We start from the raw sequence: 25061 nt of genomic DNA on the forward strand, positions 1-25061 counted from the left end.
CGATTTAAAAACCGATTACAAAGCCTTAAAGCTAATGGGGGGGGGGGGGGTGGAAGAAAAGATTACAGTTAATTTCTTTAATCCACAATGCTGAGGCTCCTGGGCTGTGTCCCCTTTGTGTGAGTGTGTGTGAGATAGAGGGGAGGATATGAAAGCAATCAGAAAACCTGTTTTCCCTTCCCAATTACATAAGCAAAGAGTTGGGGGGAAAAAAACTCAATGACGTGGGCTGTGTATATAACTGCTGTGACAAGACTGTTGCACTGAAGTGGGTTGGAGACCGAGAGGAAAGCGCTGCCAGGGTTGCAAGCTCCTAGATTCTGTCTCACAAACTACCTTTAACTTTCTGTGCCAAGTTTTTTTGTTGTTGCAAACTTGCCTCTGTTAAATTGCGTGTATTTTGGAAAGTCGGTTTAACTTTTTGCTTTTGGTTTTAGTTTGTATCTAGATGTAGGTATATATTTCCTTGGTCTTTCAGCTGCTTTGGTTATGCCTGCTGGTATGTTCAGCATCGATAGTATTTTATCAGGAGGTAGATCTCGCTGTAAGGAGTCGGCCTCTCTACACAGCAGTCCGCTGCCCAGCTACCCTGGCATCGCCGCTGACTCAGTGTGTGCCGGTGCGGACTTTCTGGGGCTGTATTCTCCGGCCGTGGCGCCCCCTCCTCCTCCGCCCCCTCAGCATCCCAACCTGGGAGTCGGTGGCTCAAGAATGGGTTACAACTATTACTACGTGCCCGGTTCGCCGAGGGCTTCGTGCTGTGGCACTGTACCAACATGCCAACCGCTGTCCACCCAGCACTGCTCCTGCATTCCGCCAGGTAACTTTTAACAAATCCTCTACAAATGTACAGTCTGAGTACATATGGTTAGTGTTCAGCCAAGCCCCTTTAACTGGGGAAAACTCTCACTGTTTCAACATCATTTATTTTAGAGGCTTGGATTGTTTTGTGATTTTTAAAAAATATGTTTAAAGGTTTGCGGGCCAATTTTCCTGTTTCAATTATAAATGGTCAGAAAATTGCAGTGTTAAAATTATCACTGGGGTGAAGGTTTAACCCACAGCTCGGGTTTCCCACCATTATTCCACAACCCCCCCCCCCCCCCCACCCCCACACACACACACACACACAATTCTATTCAGTCTCTGTCAGTACTTGGCGGAACAGGCTCGAGGGGCTGAATGGGCTTCTCCTGTTCCGAGGTCCCGACTCTCTCATTCTTTCACTCGAGGTAGAGATGGGAGCCGATTAACCGGGAGAGACTGGGATGGGTATCTCCGGGACAGTTTCCTAAAACAATAAAGAGTTTGACATGAAGTTCCAGAAGATCTCAGACAAGCCTAGGTTTTAAGCTTAAGTAAAGTTGCCTTCCAGACATAAACTGATCGAGTTAAACTGGGCTGAGCTGTTAACAAGTAAACCTATGGAAAACTAGAGGGAGGTATTCAGTAAGTACTTGGTACAAGACCAGTACATATCCCTGAAGAACAAACCTTCCATTTGTACAGTCAAGCAACCGTACTCAGTGTATAAGGTAAGTTCAAATGTTTAAACTAATGGAAATGGCTTACACAAAAACCAAGAAAAGCAGTAATCCAGAGGACTAGGAGAAATATAGAAAGCAACAAAGGGACACAAAGAAAATATTAACAGCTGCGAAAAGGGAAATTGAAAAAAAAACTTGCATGTAATATCAAAGCTGATAGTAAAAGTTTTAATAATACATTGAGTGAGCCCGTTAAAGACAGATGCAGGCGATATTATAATAAACGAGGTGATGGCCGATTTATTAAATTAATATTTTGTATCCGTTCTCACAATTGAGGAAGAGGATAAAATACTAGCAAATATAAGGGAACTTAAAAACAAATCAAAGGGAAGAACTTATTGGATTAATACAACTACAAAATAGTAATGGAGAAAATATTAGGACTTAAACTAGATAAATCTCCAGAATGTGATGGAAATTACAGAAATATTAGCCATAATATTTTAAAACTCTCTGATTTGGGAATTGGGCTGTTAGATTGGAAATTTGTTAATATCATGCCGTTATTTAAAGAGGATCAGAGAGAGAATCACACCTGTCCGTCTCACATCAGTTGTGGGGAAGCAACTAGAGTCTGTCATTAGGGACAGAGTGACTGAGCACTGAAATATAAGAATTGATCAGAAAGAGAGTCAGCATGGCTTTGCTAAGGGTGTCTGATCTAGTTGAATTTTTCAAGGAGGCCATTAATAAGATAGACATGGATGTTATCTAAATGGACTGGGAGATGATTCCACACAAGTGACTGGGATGGGAATTTGTTTGGGAGGATGGGAAGGCTGATCCCTTGGAGAGACTAGGATTGGGTTTACTGATACTGGCCTCAAACCAGTAAATACACATTAAGGCTCTGTACGGTCTCTGTTTGAGCGGTTATACTTGCACAACCTGCAGGGAGCCTTACTCCACTTCACTCTGAATTTGTGTCGGGTCCTGATTCCAGGTTTGTACTACCATTTTGCACTAGTTGTAAGGCAGAAATCCCTCCATACCCTACAGTTGCAGAGGAAATGCACAGGGAGGAGATGGGATGGATATCTGTCATGTCTCAACGGGCTAGATGGGGTGGCATTGTGGATCAGCTACCCATTATACAAACCATTAGATTGTCATTTATTATTGTGAATTATGCAGTGTCTATAATGGGTACGACACCACCTGCAATGCCAGTTATACACCTGCGCAATACACTGAAAATCTAGCCAGCTCTACCTCACCACCAATTCTTGCAACCCCTCCACTGTATCATGCTGCTTGTCCAACATCCATATTTGGAAGAACCATCCATCCCCACTACAGACTCCATCCCCTAGCCACCAACGTCACCTCTCTCCCTGGGCACTGCTGGAGGCTGAACCAGACTGTTCACAACCTTGGTGTTGTATTTGACCCTGACATGAGCTTCCGACCACATATCCCCGCCACTAAGACCACCTATTTCCACCTCTGTAACATCACTTGATTGTGCACCTGGATCTGCTCATCTGCTACTCAAACCCTCATCCATGCCTTTATTAAATCTAAACTTGATTATTCCAATGTATTTCTGCCCGGCCTCCCACCTTGCACCCTCCATGTACTTAATCTCATCTAAAACTCTGCTGCCTGTATCCGAACTCGCACCAAGTCCCATTCAACCGTCAGCCCTGTGCTCGCTGACTCACATTGGCTCCCAGTTTGGCAATGCATCAATTTTAAAATACTCATCCATGTTGTTTATCAGTAATGGTCTGATTGCTAAGTTCAGATGTAATAAGTGGGAACTGATTTTTTTTTCTTTTTACTGTTTGAAAGGGTTGGAAGGGGCTGCCTCTGCCTACCTGTCCCCAGTTGCCCCCCAGGTGCTGCCCTATGTGAGTCTGGGGGCTCTGTCCCGTACGGAGCTCCAGCTTCTGAACCAGCTTCACTGTCGAAGGAAGCGTCGCCATAGGACCATCTTCACAGATGAGCAACTGGAAGCTTTGGAGAACCTTTTTCAGGAAACGAAGTACCCAGATGTGGGCACCAGGGAACAGCTGGCCAGGAGGGTCCATCTCCGGGAGGAGAAAGTAGAGGTAAAAGAAAGACTTGTATTTATATAGCGCTGTCTCAGAACAACCCAAAGCATTGTACAGCCAATCAAATACTTTTCAAGTGTACTTGCTGTTGCACTGTAGGAAATGCAGGAGCAAATTTTACATGTAACAAGCTCCCACAAATAGCAATGTGATAATGTCCATATTATCTTTTTTTTTAATGATGTTGGCTGGGCATAAATATTAGCCATAACACCAGGGAGCACCTCCCTCCTTTTCTTTAAAATAGTACCACAGGATTTTTTACAGAGGGCCAATGAGGTCTCAGTTTAACTTCTTATCTGAAAGATGACACCTCCAACAGTGCAGTGCTCCCTTTGTACAACACTCGGAGTAGCAGCCTGGATTATGTGTACAAGTTTCTGGAGTGGAGCTTGAACACACAACCTTCTGGCTCAGAGTACAAGAGTACTACCCATTGCCCATCTAAAGTAACAGTTACCTGTTACAATTCATCAGAAGGCTGGTGAGTTGTAGCACATGATTCCCTAAAACTACAATCAAGACTGTTGGTTAACTATACTGTAAAGGTATCAAAGATAGTAGGAGCTGAGGTACAGATCAACTATGATCTAATTAAATGACAGCGACTGAATGGCTTCTTCTGTTCATATGTTCATTTGAGTTAAAAAGGGCGAGATATTTTCCCCCTTCATAGCTGGAACACAGATCCAGACAAATGTCAGAAATTCCTCTTCACATAGAGAGTGGTCAATGTATGTAAATAGTCTTCCAGATAGGGCAGTGGTGGGAAAAACCCTGCAATCATGTAGGAAACATCTGGATGGTGTTGCATTGTTCTTGATTCCCCACCAAAGGAAATAGTTTCTCTGTATCTACCCTATCAAATTCTTTTAACACTTTAAACGACTCAATCTTCAAGAAAATACAAGCACCATCTATGCAACCTGTCCTCCTAACGAACACTCTACTCCCCAGTATCAAGCTATATGGAAACAGGACTGCTTAAATCCATTTAGGTGTGAAATAACAGCACAGAATATTTTATCCCCCTCACATGAACCTAGGTGAATGGATCTAGCAGCAGCACAGGCTGGAATTATTATCATTCTATAAGATACATTTTATCAATATGTGATTCCACAATGGAGCCTTGTTAGCCCAGAGCTCCTATGGGGATATCATGGGGACATGCCTAGGATTCTATGCTCCCGACATGTGCTTTCAGCAGATGAGACTCCATGTTGGAAGCATGCATTTGTAAAATGTGCCCCTGCACACTACGCTGAATTGGTGAGATTTTTTTGCAATCTATCCACGGATCAGGCCTTTCAAAGTGCAGTAGGAAGGTTTATGGCAAGATTTCAATAACCAAAAGATTCTTACTGGTAATCTCCATGTCAGGATAAATAAAACTGGTCACCAAATTCTACTAATCCAGCCAGCATTGATGTGATGATATTATATATAAGTCTGCTTTTGTACTTTATCCAGTCAGTGATGGAACAGGAGACCCTGCAATGTGGTGTACCTGAACTTCAAAAAGGTGTTTGACAATGGTTCCCTCATGATAATCTATTAGTCAAGCTCAATGCTTTGGGGAAATGTTGAGAATGGATAACAAATTAGCTACAGGGTAGAAAACAGTGAGTGTTTATTTGTTGTGTTGGGCAGGGGGTGGGGCAGGAGGTATTGTTGGATGCTTTAGAGCCTCATGTAGGGCCTGGACTCAGAAACTCATTGCAAAGTGATCAGATTTGCAAATGACTAACTGGCAAGGCGAATGGAATTGGAGGAACCAACCCTGAAAACAGTGAGTCAAACAAAATATATTTTTGGGAGGATCAGTGGCAGATGAGATTCAATGCAAATGAGTATTAAGGAACAAATGGTTGATATGCGGACTTAATAAATGGTACTGAAATAGAAAAGGAGAAAGTTGAAAGAGATCAACAAAGTCAACAGGATGTTGAGTTGCCTAGCCAAAACAGAAGAGGTTGTGATCAAACTGTTCAGTACTCACCTTGAGCACTGTGTCTGGTCCTGGTCTCTGAGATGCAAGGGAGACATTCAGACACTGGTGGTGATAGAGCCATGAAGCCAATCCCTAGAGTTAAAGGTCCGAGTTCAAAGACTGGAAATTGTCGGAAAGACTGGAGTGTACTTACACCCGAAGGACTGCAGCGATTGAAGAAGGCATGTCACCACCACCTTCTCAAGGGCAATTAGGGATGGGCAATAAATGTGGGCCTAGCCAGCGATGCCCACATCCCATGAAGGAACAAAAAAAACCCCAGGAAGTATCTGAGAGGTGATGAGGTGATCTCATAGAGAAGCGAGTGTGGAAAAGGTAATTGATTTAAATTACATTTCCGTAAGTAGGACAAGGGGACTCAGGTTTTAACTAATAAAAGGTAAATTCAGAACTGATGCTAGGAATTTCTTCTTTACACAAAGGGTGACAACACGGGAACGGACTCTTCGATAGAGTTGTGGTGGTAAAAACCCAGGAATCATTGTGACAAATGGATTCTGAAATGATGGCACTTTTGAGTGCTTCTGAATGGATGAATTAAGATTGACTAAATGGTCTCCATCATCCATTATCATCATATACTGGTCTCTTTTTATTTTTCTTACCTAACCAATAGAAAACAGTAGATGTGTTATATTCTTTACCCAACCAGTACTGGGAGCATGGATCTGTTTACTGGCGAGATTATAAACCTTACCCAGCCAGAACTTAACAGAACAGTGGTTTTATTATAAACATGTCTGGTTTCACACCATTCCTAGTGAGTGCTGGGAGAATGGATCTATTGTATAGAGGTCTGGTTATGTACCTTATCCAGTGATTGAATTGTTGGTGTGTTATATATGGGTCTGGTTATCTATCTTTTGCAGTGAGTGATGGGACAATACACAGGACTGGTTAATTAAGATCTGTTACTGTTACAGTCCGTAAAGTTTTTTATTTTTGTCAATCTTTACTGATTAAAATTATGGATTTTAAAACTGTTCACATTTAGTTTTTCTTTAACTGGCTTTGAGACACACATTCCAGTCCCTGATTACCAGTCTGGTATATGTATCCATAATATAAGTACACACAAAAAACAAATCAGTTCTCCCCCCATGGTGGTTTGTGTGATTCTCCTGAGCGTGGGTGTTCTCTATTTTTGATATAGAAATGGTGTCTAGTGCAATTCCTAGAGTCAGCACACCACACAGAATATACTTAATTTGCACAACCACAATTTTAAAATAATGCAAAAAAAAACTTAACTTTGCAACTGACTGTCTGTCATAGGGGAGATGGTGGCATAGTGTAATGTCACTGACTTAGTAATCCAGATGTCTAGGCTAACGCCCTTGAGTGCCTGGGTTCAAATCCCCCACGGCAGCTGGCGGAATTTAAATTCAATTCATTAATTTAAAAAAAAGTCTGGAATTGAAATTCCCAAAATGGTGCCATGAGGATATCATTGACTATCATAAAAAGCCATCTGGTTTGCTAATGTCCTTTAGGGAATGGAATCTGCCATCCTTAACTGGTCTGGCCTACATGTGATTCCAGACCCACAGCAATATGGTTGACTCTTAACTGCTCTCTGAAATGGCCTAGAAGCCACTCAATTCAAGGGCAATTAGGGATGAGCAACAAATACTGGCCTAGTCAGTGATGCCCACCACCTTCAGAACATCCCAAAGTGCTTTGTCTTTGAAATGCAATCATGGTAGTTTTGTTGGCAAATTTGGCCAGGTTATGCACAGCAAGATCTCACAGTAGGCAAATACGATAAAGACAAATGTTGGCCCAGACACTGAGAACTCCCTAACCTTCTTCAAAAACCATGAGATCTTTTACAACCATTTGAACAGACCCATCCGAAAGATGGCACTGTGTCAATCAGTACTGCACTGAGGTGCCAGCCTAGATTATGTGCTCAGATCCTGGAGAGGAGCTTGAATTATGCAACTTTTTGACTTGGAGGTGAGATTGCTACCAACTGGACAATTCAGAATCATGAAGTTGCCCCATTAGCTTAAATCATTCAAATTGAGCCAAACAAATGCTTCACTACTTGCTCAATCTGAATAAGAACATACTACTTTTCTCTCCATTTTTGATCTCTTTTCTCGATTTAGTTTTCTACTCGTTCTCTCTGGAAGATGTTGACTCCTTGCCTTCTCCTTACATAGAATTAACAGGGCATTTGATCCAACTGGTCTATGCCAGTGTTTAAGCTCCATACAAGCCTCCTCGCAACTTACTTCATCTCACTCTATCAGCATATCCTTCTCTTCCTTTCTCCCTCATGAACTTAACTAGCTTCCCTTAAATGCATTTATGCTATTTGCCCCAACCACTCTCTGAGTAAACAAGCTTCTCCTGAATTCCTAATTGGATTTATTAGTGACTGTTATATTTAAGGCTCCTAGTTTTGGTCTACCCTGCAAGTGGAAACATTCTCTATGTCTACCCTATGAAACAACTTCATGCACTTCTATTCGGTCACCTCTCAGTCTTCAAGAACCCCAACCTGTTCAATCTTTCCTGATGCTTTCTTTTTGAATTCTTGGTGGAATGTAAATTGGGGCATTGGAGGTGGTTGGAGAGATCAACAATCAGTCACGGCTGTAGTCACACATATTCTCATTTGTGATTTTTGACCAGTGCTATCTCACAGTTGTGGGTAGAACAGAAGCCAAATTGGAAAGTCTTAAACAGGAGCAGTGGAAGGGAACGAGGTGTCCCAAGACTTTTTAAAGCAAGAGAAGGAAAGGAGACAGGATCAGTGTAGCTCAACTGGTAGCATTCTAGCCTCTGAGCCAGAAAGTCGTTTCACTCTAGGGACTTGAGCACATAATCTAAGATGACACTCCCAGTATTGCACAGATGGAGTGCTGCACTATAGGAAGTGCTGTCTATCAAATGAGACGTTGAATCCAAGACCTTGTCTGCCCTCTCAGGTGGATGTAAAAGATTCAAAGAAGACCGGTGGAGTTCTCCCCAGTCTCTTGGCCAATATTTATCCCTCAGATGAACTGGTTGTTAACTCATTGCTGTTTGTGGGATCTTGCTGTGTGCAAACTGGCTGCTGTATTTCCTCCATTACAACAGAGATCACACTTTAAAAGTACTTCATTGGCTGTAAAACACTTTTTGTGATGGCTATAGAACTGCAGATCTTTTTTCAAGGCTCTGGAGAGGGCCTTGAATGCAGAGGAGATTTACTACAATGATACCAGAGATGATTCAGCTATATAGAAAGGACCAAATAATTTGGGGTTGTTCTCCTTCGACAGAGAAGGTTAAGGGAATTTTAACAGAGATATCTTTCTTTCTTTCTTACTTACTTATTTCTTTCAAAATTTTCCACAAGGGGGAGAAGACTAGATCAAGAAAACAAATCAAACATAGAGCCAGAAGTTGTATCCTGATTGGACAAATACTCACATCAATAATTATATGGATTGGCTCATTTTGAATGTTGTTTTCTCAACCAATTGTGGGTAGTGTTGAGATGTGGGGTGAGGGTCAAACTCTTTTCCCACGTGGGGGGAAATGATTTAATTGCACAATGCATTTGAAAGAAAAGTATGTTTATGTTCCATAAACAAATCAATGAAAATGCAGACAATTCCCAAAGATCAGGAACACTTAGGCGGGTGTTAAAGTGGGAACATTTCAAATAAAATCCATTCCAAATTCAGATAATTATCTCAGTAATCAGATTCCAAAATTACACTAGGATTTTCATCAACACGGCATGAGACTGATTGTCTGTCCCAGAACGGACTTGTGTGTGTATAACAGGACTGAGTGTCTCAGTACTGACTATGTGTGTGTAAGAACATAAGAAATAGAAGGAATAGACCATATGGACGATCGAACCTGCTCCGTCATTTAATATGATCATGGCTGATCTTTGACTTCAACTTTCCTGCCTGATCCCCATATGTCTTAATCCCCTGAGAGTCCAAAAACCTACTGATCTCAGCTTTGAATAGACTCAATGACTGAACATCCAGCCCTATGAGATAGAGAATTCCTAAGATTCACAACCCTCTGAGTGAAGAAATTTCTCCTTCTCAGTCCTAGATGGCCGACCCCTTATTCTGAGACTAGGTCTCCTAGTTCTAGATTCCCCAGCCAGGAGGAAACAACCTCTCAGCATCTACCCTGTCGAGCCCTCTCAGAATCTTGTATGTTTCAATGAGATCACTTAAATTCCAGAGAGTATAGGCCCATTCTACTCAATTTTGCCTCATGGATAATCCTCTCATTCTAGAAATCAATCTAGGGAACCTTTGCTGCACCCCTTCTAAGGCAAGTATATTCTTCCTTGGGTACATACCTTCAGTGTACTCCAGGTGTGGTCTCACCAAAGCCTTGTGCCATTGCAGCAAGACTTCCTTATTCTTGTACTATAACCCCCTTATAATAAATTTAAATTCCATTTGCTTTCCTAATTCCTTGCTGTTCCTGCATGTTAACTTTCTGTATTTCCTGTACAAGAACATCCAAATCCCTCTGGACATCAACATTTAATAGCTTCTCACCATCTAAAAATAATCTGCTTTTCTGTTCCTACCAAAGTGAGTAATCACTCAATTCCCCAAATTATACTCCATCTCCTTCTTGCCCACTCACTTAACTTCCTATATACTTTTGTAGACTCTTTTTATCCTCCTCACAGCTTACTTTCCCACCTAGCTTTGTATCATAAGCAAACTTACATACATTACTCTGTTACTTCATCTCAGTCATTAATAAAGATTGTAAACAGCTGAGGTTGAAGCACTGATCCTTGCACCACCCCAATAGTAACAGCCTGCCAACCTGAAAATGACCCGTTTATTCCTACTCTCTGTTTTCTGTCTTTTAACCAATCCTCTATCCATGCTAATATGTTACCCCCAAACCCATCAGCCCTCATCTTTTGTGTGCACCTTATCGAATGGTTTTATCCACCTTGCCAGTTACATCCTGAAAAACTCTAATAAATTTGTCAAACATGATTTCCCTTTCACAAAACCATGTTGACTCTGTGTCAAACATGCACCGTAACTGGGTGCAATTCAAGCACTACAGCCCTGCTACCAACACTTAAACGTTGAAGAGGACTCAAAACAACTTGCACATATACAGTACTGTTAATGTAGTGAAACATCCCAAAGTTCTTGGAAAAGGGCAGGTATTGGAGTTCAGTGAGGTGACTGAGGTGGGTTTTGAGGAGGAGATGGGAAGAGAGATAGCAAGGCCTTTGGTACAAAGTTTATAAGAATGATCTTTAATATGGGGAGAGAGAGGGAGCAGGTAAACACCTTAAACATTTGCTCCCTCCACCACTGGGGTACCTTGCCTGCAGTGTGTACCATCTACAAGATGCACTGCAGCAACTTACCAAGGCTTTTTCTACAGCTCCCAACCCTGCAACCTCTATCAATTAGAAGGACAAGGGCAACAGGTGCATGGGAACACCACCACCTGCAAGTTCCCCTTCAAGTCACACACCATCCTGACTTGGAACTATATTGCCGTTCCTTCACTGTCGCTGGGTCAAAATCCTGTCCTAACATCATTGTGGGTGTACCACCATGACACAGACTGTAGCAGCTCAAGAAGTCAGTTCACCACCATCTTCTGAAGGGCAACAAGAGATAGACAATAAATGTTGGCCTTGCCAATGATGCCCACATCCACAGAACAATATAAAAGAATAGAGTCGAAGTAGGTAGGATACAGGGTTGAAGGAAGTTCCAGAGATAGAGAACAGCAATGTCATGGAGGGAAATTCAAAATCACTGTACAATTGTAAAATCCCAGCTTGTGTCCTTAACTAGAATCATATCATTTGCTGAAACTTAGATGCAAAGTTTAGATCCTTCTACCCAGAGGACATAGACAACTGGTGTGTTTTAAATCAGCTGATTTTGCAGTGGATTTAATCTACTCTAAATCAATAAATTCTCCTGCATGTTTGATGGATAAATCAGAATCATACAACACAGAAGGCCATTCAGCCCATTGTGCCTGTGCCTGCTCTTAGAAAGAGCTATCTGATTAATTTCACTCCCCTGCTCTTTCTCTGTAGCCCTGTAAACTTTTCCTTTTGAAGTATTTATCCAATTCCCTTTTGAAAGATACTATTAAATTAGTTTCCCACACCCTTTCAGGCAGTGCATTCCAAATCATCATAACTTGCTGTGTAAAAAAAAAACTCATTTTGTCTCTGGTTCTTTTGCCAATTATCTCAAATCTGTCTCCTTTGGTTACTGACCCTCCTATCATTAGAAGCAGTTTCTCCTTATTTACTCCATCAAAATCCTTCATAATTTTGAACAACTCTATTAAATCTTCCCTTAATCTTCTCTGCTCTAATAATCTCACTTCTCTAATCTCTCCATATAACTGAAATCCCTCATCCCTGGTATTATTCTAGTAAATTTCCTCTGCACTGTTTCCAAGGCCTTGGAAAAAAAAACTTACGTTTTTGTATTGCCTGTCACTACCTCAGGATGCCCAAAGTACTTTACAGTCAACTAAGTATTTTTAAAGTGTAGTCACAGTTGTAATGTAGGACAGACCGCAGCCAATTTGTACACAGCAAGCTCCCACAAACAGCAATGAGTTGATGACCTGATAATCTGTTTCAACGATCTTGGTTGAGGGATAAATATTGGCCCAGGACACCAAGAACTCCCTTGGTCTTCATTGATGGTGGGATCTTCTACGTCTACCTTAGAGGGAGACGAGGCCCCAGTTTAACATCTCATTTGAAACACGGCACATCTGACAGTGCAGCACTCCCGCAGTACTGCACTGGGAGTGTCGACCTAGATTATGTGCTCAAATCTCTTGACAGCTTCTGATAAAGTACAGTGCCCAGAAATGAACTCTCTCTGATTTTTTTCCTCTGCTCAGGTCTGGTTCAAAAACCGCCGAGCCAAATGGAGGCGGCAGAAGAGATCATCATCAGAGGAGTCAGATTCCCAGAAATGGAATAAAATTTCGAAAACTGTCCCGATGGGAAAGCCTTCAGGAGAAGCAATAGCGGCAGCCCAGGAAAGTGAGCTGGACTCGGACAGCTGATAACTGGGGCTAACTGTGAGAAGCACTCACCCATCTACCCCCCAGCTCAAACTGTGGCTGGTACCTTGCACATTGTCCACCTCATGGACTGAGGATGCTGTAAATACTGTATATATACATATTATATATAGGTATGTGTGTGTGCGTACGTGTGCCTGTTTTGTTAATTAATAAAAATGTGTTGGGATGGTACTCAGGTGTGACCCAGCATTGCTTTGTTGAAACTAACTTCGTGTTAAGCAGAGTCAGAAAAATAAGCTAATTGCTGATTTAATGCAGTTGGCAGATCTCATAAAATTATAGAAATTTACAGCGCAGAAGGAGGTCATTTGAGACGTTGCACATGTGCTGGCTCTTTGAAAGAGTACTTGGGCTTTTTCCACATCCCTGCTTTTTGTTCATAACACTAAGTTCCTTATCCTCAAGTACCTGTCCAACACCCTTTTAAATTATTGATGGAATCAGCTTCCACCACCTTTTCAGGTAGAGTGTTCCAGATCCACTGGCATTGCTCACGGTGCGTGAGCAGATGTGTGGTTTTCCATGGTACTGTAGTGTTGTGGCTATGTTACTGGACTAGTGATCTCATCAAGGACGGGATTAATAATCTAGCAGAACGCGAGTTCAAATCCCACCATGGGCAGTCTGAGAATTTGAATTCAGTTTTTTTTTTAAATGTGGAAAGAAAAATGCTGGTGTCAGTAAAAGTGATCAAAAAATTGTCATAAAAAACCCAACTGGTTAACTAATGCCCTTTAGTAAAGGAAACCTGCCGTCCTTACCCGGCCTGGCCTACATGTGACTCCAGTCCCATCCTGTGCAGCCAGCGCACAGGTATGGTTATAGGAATGGTAACATAGTGGTTATGTTCCTTATGTCTGTATCCAGTCTGACCAATGTGTGACTCCAGACCCAAAGCAATTTTGACTCTTAACGGTCCTCTGAAATGGTCTACAAGCTACTCAGTTGTCAAGAAGGCAGTTCACTGCCACCTTCTCAATGGTAACTAGGCATGGTCAATAAATAACTATCTTACCAGCAACAGCCTGTGAATGAATTACAGAAAGAGGAGCAAGAATGCACCCCTGACTAACACAAGTTGTGATCTGCCATTTCTTGCTCTAATCAACCCCTCCCATGACTTCAACCTGAGAAGCAGGTGAGGTAGGTGGCTCGAGATCGGCCTCTCCGCTTGGGGAGAGATGGTTGCATGGGGAGTTGAGCCAGCTTGCCACGAAGCTGTTGCCGGGGGGCCTGAGGCCCAATTACCATCAATCCTTGGATCAGCAGTACAAGTGATCACATCTGGGCTTGAAAACAGGCTCAGATTAATTTCTAGACCTGTGTGCAATGGCTGCCTACAGACCTCTTTCAAAGTATGTAAGAACATAAGAAATAGGAGCAGGATTAGGCCATTTGGCCCCTTGAGCCTGCTCTGCCATTCAATATGATCATGGCTGATCTGATTGTGGCCTTTTCTGCCTGCCCCCATAACCCTTGATTCCCTTGTCAGTCAAAAATCTGTAACTCAGCCTTGAATCGATTCAATGACCCAGCTTCCGTTGCTCACTGAGGAATAGAATTCCAAATACTGAGAAGAAATTCCTCCTCAGAGTCATAGAGATTTACAGCACTGAAACAGGCCTTTCAGCTCACTGAGTCTATGCCAACCATCAACCACCCATTTATACTAATCCTACATTAATCCTATAATCCCAACCACATCGCCACCATTCTCCTACCACCTACCTACACTAGGGACAATTTACAATGGCCAATTGACCTGTCAACCTGCAACCGGAGCACCCGGTGGAAACCCACGCGGTCACAGGGAGAACTTGAAAACTCCGCAAAGGCAGTACCCAGAACCGAACCCAGGTCGCTGGAGCTGTGAGGCTGTGGTGCTAACCACTGCGCCACTGTGCCGTCCTCATCTCCATCTTAAAAGGAAGACACCTTAATTTGAAACTGTGCCCCCTTGTTCTGATTCCCCCACGAGGGGAAGCAGCATCTCAGGTTCTACCCCTTCAAACCCCCTCAGAATCTTATATGTTCAATAAGATCACCTCTCAATCTTCTAAACTCCAGTGAATATAGGCCCAACCTTTTCTCCTAAGATAAACCCTTCATCCCAGGAATCAGCCTAGTGAACCTTCTCCAAACTGCTTCCATTGCAAGTATGTCCCTCCTTTGGTGACCAAAGCTACGCAGTACTCTAAGTGCAGTCTCCCCAATGCGCTGTATAGTTGTAACAAGACTTCCCTTTTATACTCCATTCCCCTTGCAATCAAGCCCAACATTCCATTTACCTTCCTAATTACTTGCATGCTAACTTTTTGTGATTTATGTCCAAGGACACCCAGGTCCCTCTGTACCGCAGCATTCTGCAGTCTCTCTCCATTTAAATAATATTCTTCTTTTCTATTTTTCCTGCCGAAGTGAACAACCTCACATTTTCCCACATTATACTCCATCTGCCGAATATTTGCCCACTTATACAACCTATCTATATCCCTTTTCTCTTTGTATCCTCTTCACAACTTGCTTTCCTACCTATCTTCGTATCATCAGCAGATTTGGCTACAATACAGTCGGTCCCTTCATCCAAGTCATTAATACAAATCATAAGTAGTTGAGGCCCCAGTTCTGATCCCTGTGGCACTCCAGTGGTTATAGTTTGCCATCCTGAAAATGACCCATTTATCCCGACTCTTTGTTTCCTGTGTTAGCCAATCCTCTATCCATGCTAATATATTGCCCTCAACATCATGAGCTTTTGTGCGGCACTTTATCAAATGCCTTTTGGAAATCCAAAAACACTATATCTACTTATCAAATTCCCAAGCTCACACTCTGTCTCAAGCTGCTACCTTTGTGCTGCTTACTTCAAAAACATATTTGCTGTGTATAAACTGGCACGTCGCAAATAGATTTTTAGGCTGGAATTCTTTGCTTTAGTGTTTGTGAAAATCATCAGCAAATTCTGTGCACAACTAGCAGCTCCGACCCCACCTGGGCTTCTAGTTATTAAAATCAATACCACAGTCTGGAGAAGGAAAGTCAATTCCCTGATACTCACCCTCGTTACCAAGGGTGGTGGAATTCACTGATACTCCGGGGGTGGAATTCCCTGATACTCACTCTGAGAGGTGGGGGTAGGGGGTGGAATGTACCCAGAATGCTGAGGCAAAATATCCAATCTGCTCTATAAGCTACTGTCAAAACACCAAAACTATTCGATATTAAAGCCAGGTAGATATGGACATATGCTGCCTTATTTAAATTTTTTCCACCATGTGCTGCAGTTTTAGTAAGGGTTTCCATACATATGGGTTAAAGAAAAAACTTGTATTTCTACAGTACCTTTCCTTACCTCAGGATGTCCCAAAACGCTTTACAGCCAGTGAAACTTTACAGCCAGTGAAATACTTTTTGAAGTGTAGTCACTGTTCTAATGTAGGAACCAGACAAATTGATCACAATTATCAGAGGATTTGATAAAATAAATTAGGAACCAACATTTCTGCATGTGACAGATACACAGATTTTATATATGGAATATACAGAGACAATAAGAGATAGTTTATATACGGGACACACAGAGACAATAAGAGATAGTTTATATACAGGACACACAGAGACAATAAGAGATAGTTTATATACAGGACACACAGAGACAATAAGAGATAGTTTATATACGGGACACACAGAGACAATAAGAGATAGTTTATATACAGGACACACAGAGACAATAAGAGATAGTTTATATATGGGACACACAGAGACAATAAGAGATAGTTTATATACGGGACACACAGAGACAATAAGAGATAGTTTATATACGGGACACACAGAGACAATAAGAGATAGTTTATATACAGGACACACAGAGACAATAAGTGATAGTTTATGTACAGGATACACAGAGACAATAAGAGATAGTTTATGTACAGGATACACAGAGACAATAAGAGATAGTTTATGTACAGGATACACAGAGACAATAAGAGATAGTTTATGTACAGGATACACAGAGACAATAAGAGATAGTTTATATACAGGATACACAGAGACAATAAGTGATAGTTTATGTACAGGATACACAGAGACAATAAGAGATAGTTTATGTACAGGATACACAGAGACAATAAGAGATAGTTTATGTACAGGATACACAGAGACAATAAGAGATAGTTTATGTACAGGATACACAGAGACAATAAGAGATAGTTTATATACAGGATACATAGAGACAATAAGTGATAGTTTATGTACAGGATACACAGAGACAATAAGAGATAGTTTATGTACAGGATACACAGAGACAATAAGAGATAGTTTATGTACAGGATACACAGAGACAATAAGAGATAGTTTATGTACAGGATACACAGAGACAATAAGAGATAGTTTATATACAGGACACACAGAGACAATAAGTGATAGTTTATATACAGGATACACAGAGACAATAAGAGATAGTTTCTATACGGGATACACAGAGACAATAAGAGATAGATTATATACGGGATACACAGAGACAATAAGAGATAGATTATATACGGGATACACAGAGACAATAAGTGATAGTTTATATATGGGACACACAGAGACAATAAGAGATAGTTTATATACGGGACACACAGAGACAATAAGAGATAGTTTATATACCGGATACACAGAGACAATAAGAGATAGTTTATATATGGGACACACAGAAACAATGAGAGCAAGCAGGATCTCAAAAGTATCAACATGATGCAGGAGGGATTCCTGGGACATTGAGACTGGCTCTGTGGGGGATGGGACCTGTACAGGCCGGATGGGTTGCACCTGAACAGAGCCAGGAACAAGTTCCTTGTGGGATGTTTTGCTAGTGCTGTTGGGGAGGTTTTAAATTAGTTCAGCAGGGGAATGGGGACCTGAGGGTAGACTCAGCTGGGACAAAATCAGAAATTAAAATGGAAAGCGGAAAATTAATGAATGAGTCTGGAAAACAGGGGAAACGAGGGTTAGAAAATAAAAAAAAGAGTTTGGCAGTGCTCAAGGGTATCTATTTCAATGCAAGGAGTATAGCAAATAAAGCAGATGAGCTGAGGGCACAGATAGACACATGGCAGTATGATATCATAGCTACTACAGAAACATGGCTTAAGGAGGGACAGGAATGGCAGCTCAACGTTCCTGGTTACAGGGTTTTCAGACGCAATAGGGAAGGGGATAAGAAAGGAGGGGGATTGGCAATTTTGGTCAAGGAAACTATTACAACTGTGAGAAGGGATGATATGTTGGAAGGTTCATCAAATGAGACTATATGGATTGAGCTTTTCTTCTTTTGGGCCTCCTTATCTCGAGAGACAATGGATATGCGCCTGGAGGTGGTCAGTGGTTTGTGAAGCAGCGCCTGGAGTGGCTATAAAGGCCAATTTTGGAGTGACAGGCTCTTCCACAGGTGCTGCAGAGAAATTTGTTTGTTGGGGCTGTTGCACAGTTGGCTCTCCCCTTGCGCCTCTGTCTTTTTTCCTGCCAACTACTAAGTCTCTTCGACTCGCCACAATTTAGCCCTGTCTTTATGGCTGCCCGCCAGCTCTGGCGAATGCTGGCAACTGACTCCCACGACTTGTGATCAATGTCACACGATTTCATGTCGCGTTTGCAGACGTCTTTATAACGGAGACATGGACGGCCGGTGGGTCTGATACCAGTGGCGAGCTCGCTGTACAATGTGTCTTTGGGGATCCTGCCATCTTCCATGCGGCTCACGGAAGATGGCAGGATCCCCAAAGACACATTGAGCTAAGGAACAAAAAAAGGGCAATCACACTGCTGGGAGTGTACTATAGACTCCCAAAAAGTCAGAGGGAGATAGAACAGCAGATATGTAGGCAAATCTCTGAGAAGTGCAAGAACAATAGGGCAGTAATAGTAGGGGATTTTAATTACCCAAGTAGTAACTGGGATAGTTGTAGTGTGAAAAGAATTGAGGGAGCAGAATTCTTGAAGTGCATACAGGAGTACTTTTTTGTCCAGTATGTAGCAAGTCCAACAAGAGAGGGCGCAGTTTTAGACTTAGTTTTAGGAAATGAAGATGGGCAGGTGGAAAGAGTGGCAGTGGGAGAGCATTTTGGTGGTAGTGATCATAATAAGTGATAATAAGTTTTAACATAATTATGGAAAAGGACAGAGATAGAACAGGAGTTAGAATTCTCAATTGGGGCAAGGCCAATTTTACTAAACTGAGGAATGATTTAGCGAAAGTGGACTGGAAACTGCGACTTGAAGGTAAATCAGTGTCAGACAGTGGGAGGCATTCAAAGGGGAGATTCAAGGGGTGCAGGGTAAACATGTTCCCAGAAAGAAAAAGGCTGAGGTGGCCAAATCTAGAGCCCCATGGATGTCAAGGAGCCTACAGGGTAAGATAAGGCAGAAAAGGAAAGCTTATGTCCGACACAGAGAACTCAATACTACAGAATGCCGAGAGGAGTATAGAAAGTGGAGGGGTGAAATCAAAAAGGAAATTAGGAAAGCAAAAAGAGGGCATGAAAGAATATTGGCAAGTAAAATCAAGGTGAACCCAAAGATGTTTTATCAATACATTAAGAGTAACAGGATAACTAAGGAGAGTAGACCCATAAAAGACCAAAAAGATAACCTATGTGTAGGAGCGGAAGAAATTGGTATGGTTCTTAATGAATACTTAGCGTCTGTCTTCACAAAAGAGGGGGACGATGCAGATATTGTAGTTAAGGAGGAAGAGTGTGAAATATTAGATGTGATAAACATAGGGAGAGAGGGAGTATTAATGGGATTAGCATCCTTGAAAGTTGATAAATCACCAGGGTCAGATAAAACGTATCCTAGGCTGTTAAAAGAAGCAAGAGAGGAAATAGCAGAGAGTCTGACCATCATTTTCCAGTCCTCACTGGATACAGGTGTGGTACCAGAGGACTGGAAAATTGCTTACGTTGTACCTCTGTTTAAAAAGGGAGTTGAAGGATAGACCGAATAATTACAGGCCAGTCATTCTAAATTCAGTAGTGGGCAAATTATTGGAATCTATTCTGAGAGACAGGATAAACTGTCACTTAGAAAGGCATGGCTAATCAAGGATAGTCAGCATGGATTTGTTAAGGGAAGATCTTGTTTGTCCAACTTGATCAAATTTATTGAAGAAGTAACAAGGAAGATAGATGAGGGTAGTGCAGTTGATATCTTCTACATGGATTTTAGCAAGGCTTTTGACAAGGTCCCACATGGCAGACTGGTTAAAAAAATAAAATCCCATGGGATCCAGGGAAATGCAGCAAGGTGGATACAAAATTGGCTCAGTGGCAAGGAACAAAGGGTAATTGCTAATGGCCGTTTTAGCGACTGGAGGGATGTTTCCAGTGGCGTTCCGCAGGGCTCAGTACTGGGTCCCCTGCTTTTTGTGGTGTATATGTAGGGGGCATGATCAAGAAGTCTGCGGACGACACAAAGCTTGGCCGTGTGGTAGATAGCGAGGAGGATAACTGTAGGCTGTAGGAAGATATTGATGGTCTGGTCAGATGGGCAGAAAAGTGGCAAATGGAATTCAACTTGGAGAAGTGTGAGGTGATGCATTTGGGGAGGTCAAACAAGGCAAAGGAATACACGATTAATGGGAAAATACTGATAAGTGTAGAGGAAGTGAGAGACCTTGGAGTGAATGTCCACAGACTCCTGAAGGTAGCAGGACAGGTCAATAAGGTGGTTAAGAAGGCATATAGAATCCTTTCCTTTATTAACCGAGGTATAGAATACAAGAGCAATGAGGTTATGCTGGAACTGATTAACTTATTGGTTAGGCCACAACTTGAGTACTGTGTGCAGTTCTGGTCACCTCAATACAGAAAGGATGTACTAGAGAGGGTATAGAGGAGATTTACGAGGATGATGCCAGGACTAGAAAAATGCAGCTATGAAGAAAGATTGGATAGGCTGGGGGTGTTCTCCTTGGAACAGAGAAGGCTGAGGGGAGATCTGATTGAAATGTACAAAAATTTTGAGTGGCCTGGATACAGTGGAGGTGAAGGGTCTATTCACCTTAGCAGAGAGGTCAGTGACGAGGGAGCATAGAGTAAAAGTGATTGGGAGAAAAATTAGAGGGGAGATGAGGAAAAACTTTTTCACCAATTGGGTGGTGATGGTCTGGAACTCACTGTCTGAAAGGGTAGTTGAGGCCGAGACCCTCAACTCATTCAAAAGGAGTCTGGATATGCATCTCAAGTGCTGTAAGCTGCAGGGCTACGGACCAAATGCTGGAAGGTGGGATTAGAATAGTTGGATCGTTTTTCAGCCGGCACAGACACGATGGACCAAGTGGTCGCTTTCTGTGTCTTAAACTTTCTATGATTCTAAGAGATAGTTTATATATGGGCTGCACAGAATAAGGGATGGTGCGCCAAAATTGAATTGTGTAGTGCTACTTCTAGCCTAAACAGCTGATGTAGTACTAGGATTCCAAATTTAGACAACACATGTCCTGGCAACACCCAGCAAGATGGGCCCTGCAGTACTATTATTTAATGGACCAGGAACCTTGATTGCAATTAAGTTAAATTTTTATAACTTATTTATTTGAAAGTGTCTGAAAGTACTCTGGAGTGTTTTTGGAACTGTTTTTGGTGCATTTGCCAGAGTTTTTCTGCATCCTTACAGGAATGGCAGAGGAGTAGGTGACCTGTGCAAAGGCTACAACAGGTAGGTGGGCAGCAGGGGCTGTGCCTCCAGATCTGCCACACGACAGTGTGATGGAGCAGAGGCTGCAGAGAGGGTGAGGTCCTCACGATGCTCCCTCGGCGTGCATCCTCATTAGCTGTCTCCTGCACTCTGCCATGATGCAGAGAACCATCTCCGCTGTAGGGCTCAGGAGATGCAGGCATCCTTGCCCCCACTGTTTCTGTTCTGTTCCCTTCTATTGTGTGCCACCTCGGCCTGTAAGAGAATGTCTTTGGTTGTGCAGGGCTGTGTTTGGGTGATCTACCTGCCTTAGATTAATAGCTGGAGGTATGCGGAGGGACTGAGAGATGGGAGAGAGGCTGGCAGCATTGGTAGGTGGGCGAGGTTGAGTATTGGATATTAGGCATGAGTCCTGAGTGCCAGGAAGTGCTGCTGGGTGAGTGATGATGGTGTAGTGCATTGAGAGGTTAGTGGGGTGTGGGTAGGAGATGTCATATGAAGATGCATTCACTGATCTTGACCACTCAGGTGAGGTCATTAGACCTCCTGCAGCACTGCTGTCAGGTTCTCAGGGCTAGACACCATGAGTTGTCCTTCTCAGCCACCTGCTCCTACTCCTTTCTTGAGGAGTCTCACTGCAGAGCGATGGTACCTTTCCTCCTTCCCACCTGCACCAACAATGTCTCCAGCACCACATCCGTCATTCTGGATCCCTCTTCCCTGAAGTTTAGTTCGCAATAATTTCCATTGCAGCAATCTGTTTATCCAGCTTCTCTTTAAGAGACAGCCTGCCTTTAAGAAAAAGGAAGCACCACATGGTGTGCAACAACGCTGCCCAGGCCTCCTGCTGTGTGCAGAGCTCACTGGCAATGTTCAGAAGGAGAGAGAGCTGGAGGTTCAGAAACTTGCACCAAAATCATTCAGATGAGGTGGGTAGTCTTACGCACCTGGATTTGAATGGATGCGAGCACACCGTGAATTGTGTCCCCTCCCCCCAGAACACACAGACAGTAAAAGATGGTTTACATACAGGATAGACAGAGTAAAAGATGGTTTATATATGAGCCACACAATGGTTTAGAATTGGTTTATACAGAGAACACACGAAGCAAGAGCTGGTTTATTTGTGGGACAGAGAGACTATGAGATAGTTTCTATATGGGACACAGTGAGTAATAAAGTAGCCGTTCCTGGGGTACTGCCGATTCTCCACTTTCCAGGCTGGTTGACAGTTTAGCTCCACTCTCAGTTAGGCTTGTGTTTACTTGCTGATGTTGAGGTCCATTTTAGACCCTTTAGGAGGCAGCAAGTTCTTTGAAAGTCATTAAAGCAGTGGACTTATTTGGCACGGACCCTGGCAAATAACAGTTCAAAAAAAATACATAACTAAAAGTGTAAACATTAGTCAAACATTTTGTGAAATGCAGTACACCCGAGAGACCAAAGCAATTTCTCCACACATTTGCTGAATATTTCACTGATTACAGAATATTGCTGGTTCACTGCAACATGTCTGAAAATATATTTTCTAACAAAAACAACTGAACTTGAAAAATGAAGCATTCATCAAACACTTTAACAATAATAAGGCATGTTCCGTAACAACAGGGAATAAGGGCGGGGGAGGGCAGCCATGGCTGAAGAATTTATTTTAGATTTTGTTCGGTTCTGCCTGGTCTTTTTTCCTTAAAGTTAATCCCAGCTCATGGTCCCAGGTGGAAGCCCAGCAACCCCTCAAGACCCTCTCAAACTACTCCTGCCCCACACCTCACCGCAAACAACTCATACAAAGGAGACTTGTACATTCAACAGTCAATGGATATAAAGAATCTTTTTTGGAATCTCCCGCCCTCAAAGCACTGGCCCAAATTGGACCGTGTCTCAGAGACCTTTCATTTGTCAGCCACCCAGCTCTTCAACCATGGAGGGTATTGCACTTCAGCCCAATTTTAACCTGACATGAAACACACATAAACATGCATTGTTACACACCTACACATATATATATACACACAAGCATACATGTGTGCACATCAGTGTATGCACACACATATATACACAAACACACCAAGCAGACAAGCACATACACACACCGGCATTCTCGGAATGTGGGTGGTGGTGGGCCTTCTCCTTGAATCACTGCAGTCCACAGTGAAGGTGCTCCCACAGAGCTATGAGGAAAGGAGCTCCTGGATTTTGACCCAACAACAATTGCGTCATGATGAGGTGCGTGCATATATATGTGTAGGTGTGTAACAATGTGTGTTTAAGTGTGTTTCGGGTAAGGTTAAAATCGGGCTCAAGTGTAATACCCTCCATGGTAGGGTAGATTCAGAGTAGCAAGTAATCCCTGGCTACCATCACACAATCCCTGGGTAGTGGAAGGGATGGCAAGGGTGACCCCAGATGGGCAACCACCTACGAATGGGTCAGGAAGGTGTGTATGCGGAAGTGGGTTTATTTGTATATGGAAGTTTTTAAAAAATATTTTTATTTGTTTTGTGGGATGTGGGCGTCACTAGCAAGGCTAGCATTTGCTGCCCGGAGGAGGTGGCTGCGTAGTGGAAAGGTTACTGAACTAGTAATCCAGAGGCCTAGGTTAGTGCCCTGGGGACATGGGTTCAAATCCCACCATGCAGCAGGTGAAATTTAAATTCAATTAATTAACAAAAATCTGGAATTGAAAGCTAGTCTCAGTAATGGTGCCATGAAATTCTCAATTGTTATAAAAACCCATCTGGTTCACTAATGGCTTTTATGGAAGGAAATCTGCCGTCCTCACCTGGTCTGGCCTACATGTGACTCCAGACCAACAGCAATGTGGTTGACTCTTAAATGCCCCCTGAAATGGTTGAGCAAGCCACTCAGTTGTCAAGGATAATTAGGGATGGGCAACAAATGCTTTCCTTGCCAGCGATACCCACATTCCTTGAAAAAACTAAAACAAAAAAGTGCCCTTCAAGAACTGCTGCAGTCACACTGCTGCGGGTACACCAACAGTGCTGCTAGGGAGGGAATTCCAGGTTTTTGATTCAGCGACAGCAAAGGAACGGCGACTTATTTCCAAGTCAGATTGGTGTGTGTATGTGGACGTGAGTGTGTAAAAGTACGTTTGTACGTGAAGTGTGTGCACGTTGGTGTATGATTATATGTGGAAGTTTGTGTGTTTATGTGGGTGCAAGTTTGGAAGTTTCTGTGTATGTGGATATTATGCATGTGGAAGTGTGTGGCGTGTGGAAGTGTGTGGCGTGTGGAAGTGTGTGGCGTGTGGAAGTGTGTTTGTGTGTGTGTATTTATGTGGATGTGTGTGGTTGTTTGAAAGTGTGCATGTGACAGTTCTGAAAATATTGTATGTTTGTGTGCAGCTGTGCATGCTTGTACTAAATGCAGCAAACCTACTTTGGGTTAAATGTTGCTGTAATATTTGACACTCAGTTCCAGCTCTATGAACGGAAACTGCTGCATGTTTCTGTAGCCTTGACAGTCTTGTTTAGTTGAGGAATCAGCCAAACCTGTCCAGGAGCTCAGTTCAGAAATGCATTGTCAGGAGATTTCAGTGGCCCAGTGCTACTGCAGTGGAGGTGGCTGGTCAGAAACCTGGAACGTTGCACAGACTTCCCGCTAGAAGGTAGCAGGCAATTTAGGCCATTATTTTCTTGAATAGGAAATTCTCCA

The 25061-nt window shown here is 42.6% G+C and overlaps 2 protein-coding genes across 3 annotated transcripts in view; one reads left to right on the forward strand and one right to left on the reverse strand.

Annotated features, from left to right (window-relative positions):
• The first annotated feature begins 489 nt into the window (after window positions 1-489).
• gsc (goosecoid) lies at window positions 490-12686 on the forward strand. The gene is made up of 3 exons (XM_068038539.1): window positions 490-820; window positions 3345-3604; window positions 12519-12686. The coding sequence occupies exons 1-3, from the start codon at window positions 490-492 to the stop codon at window positions 12684-12686; spliced, it is 759 nt and encodes a 252-aa protein (XP_067894640.1).
• angel1 (angel homolog 1 (Drosophila)) overlaps window positions 1144-25061 on the reverse strand; it is a 63969-nt gene continuing 40051 nt past the window's right edge. The window contains exon 11 of one of the 2 annotated variants that reach the window (XR_010975647.1): window positions 1144-1291. The gene's annotated coding sequence lies outside the window, so the exon portion shown is untranslated. Of the gene's footprint in view, window positions 1292-22429; window positions 22741-25061 lie in introns of those variants that run through there. The other variant, XR_010975646.1, reaches the window with a different exon arrangement.

Source organism: Heterodontus francisci, chromosome 9, assembly GCF_036365525.1.
Source record: "Heterodontus francisci isolate sHetFra1 chromosome 9, sHetFra1.hap1, whole genome shotgun sequence".
Taxonomy (NCBI): Eukaryota; Metazoa; Chordata; class Chondrichthyes; order Heterodontiformes; family Heterodontidae; genus Heterodontus; species Heterodontus francisci.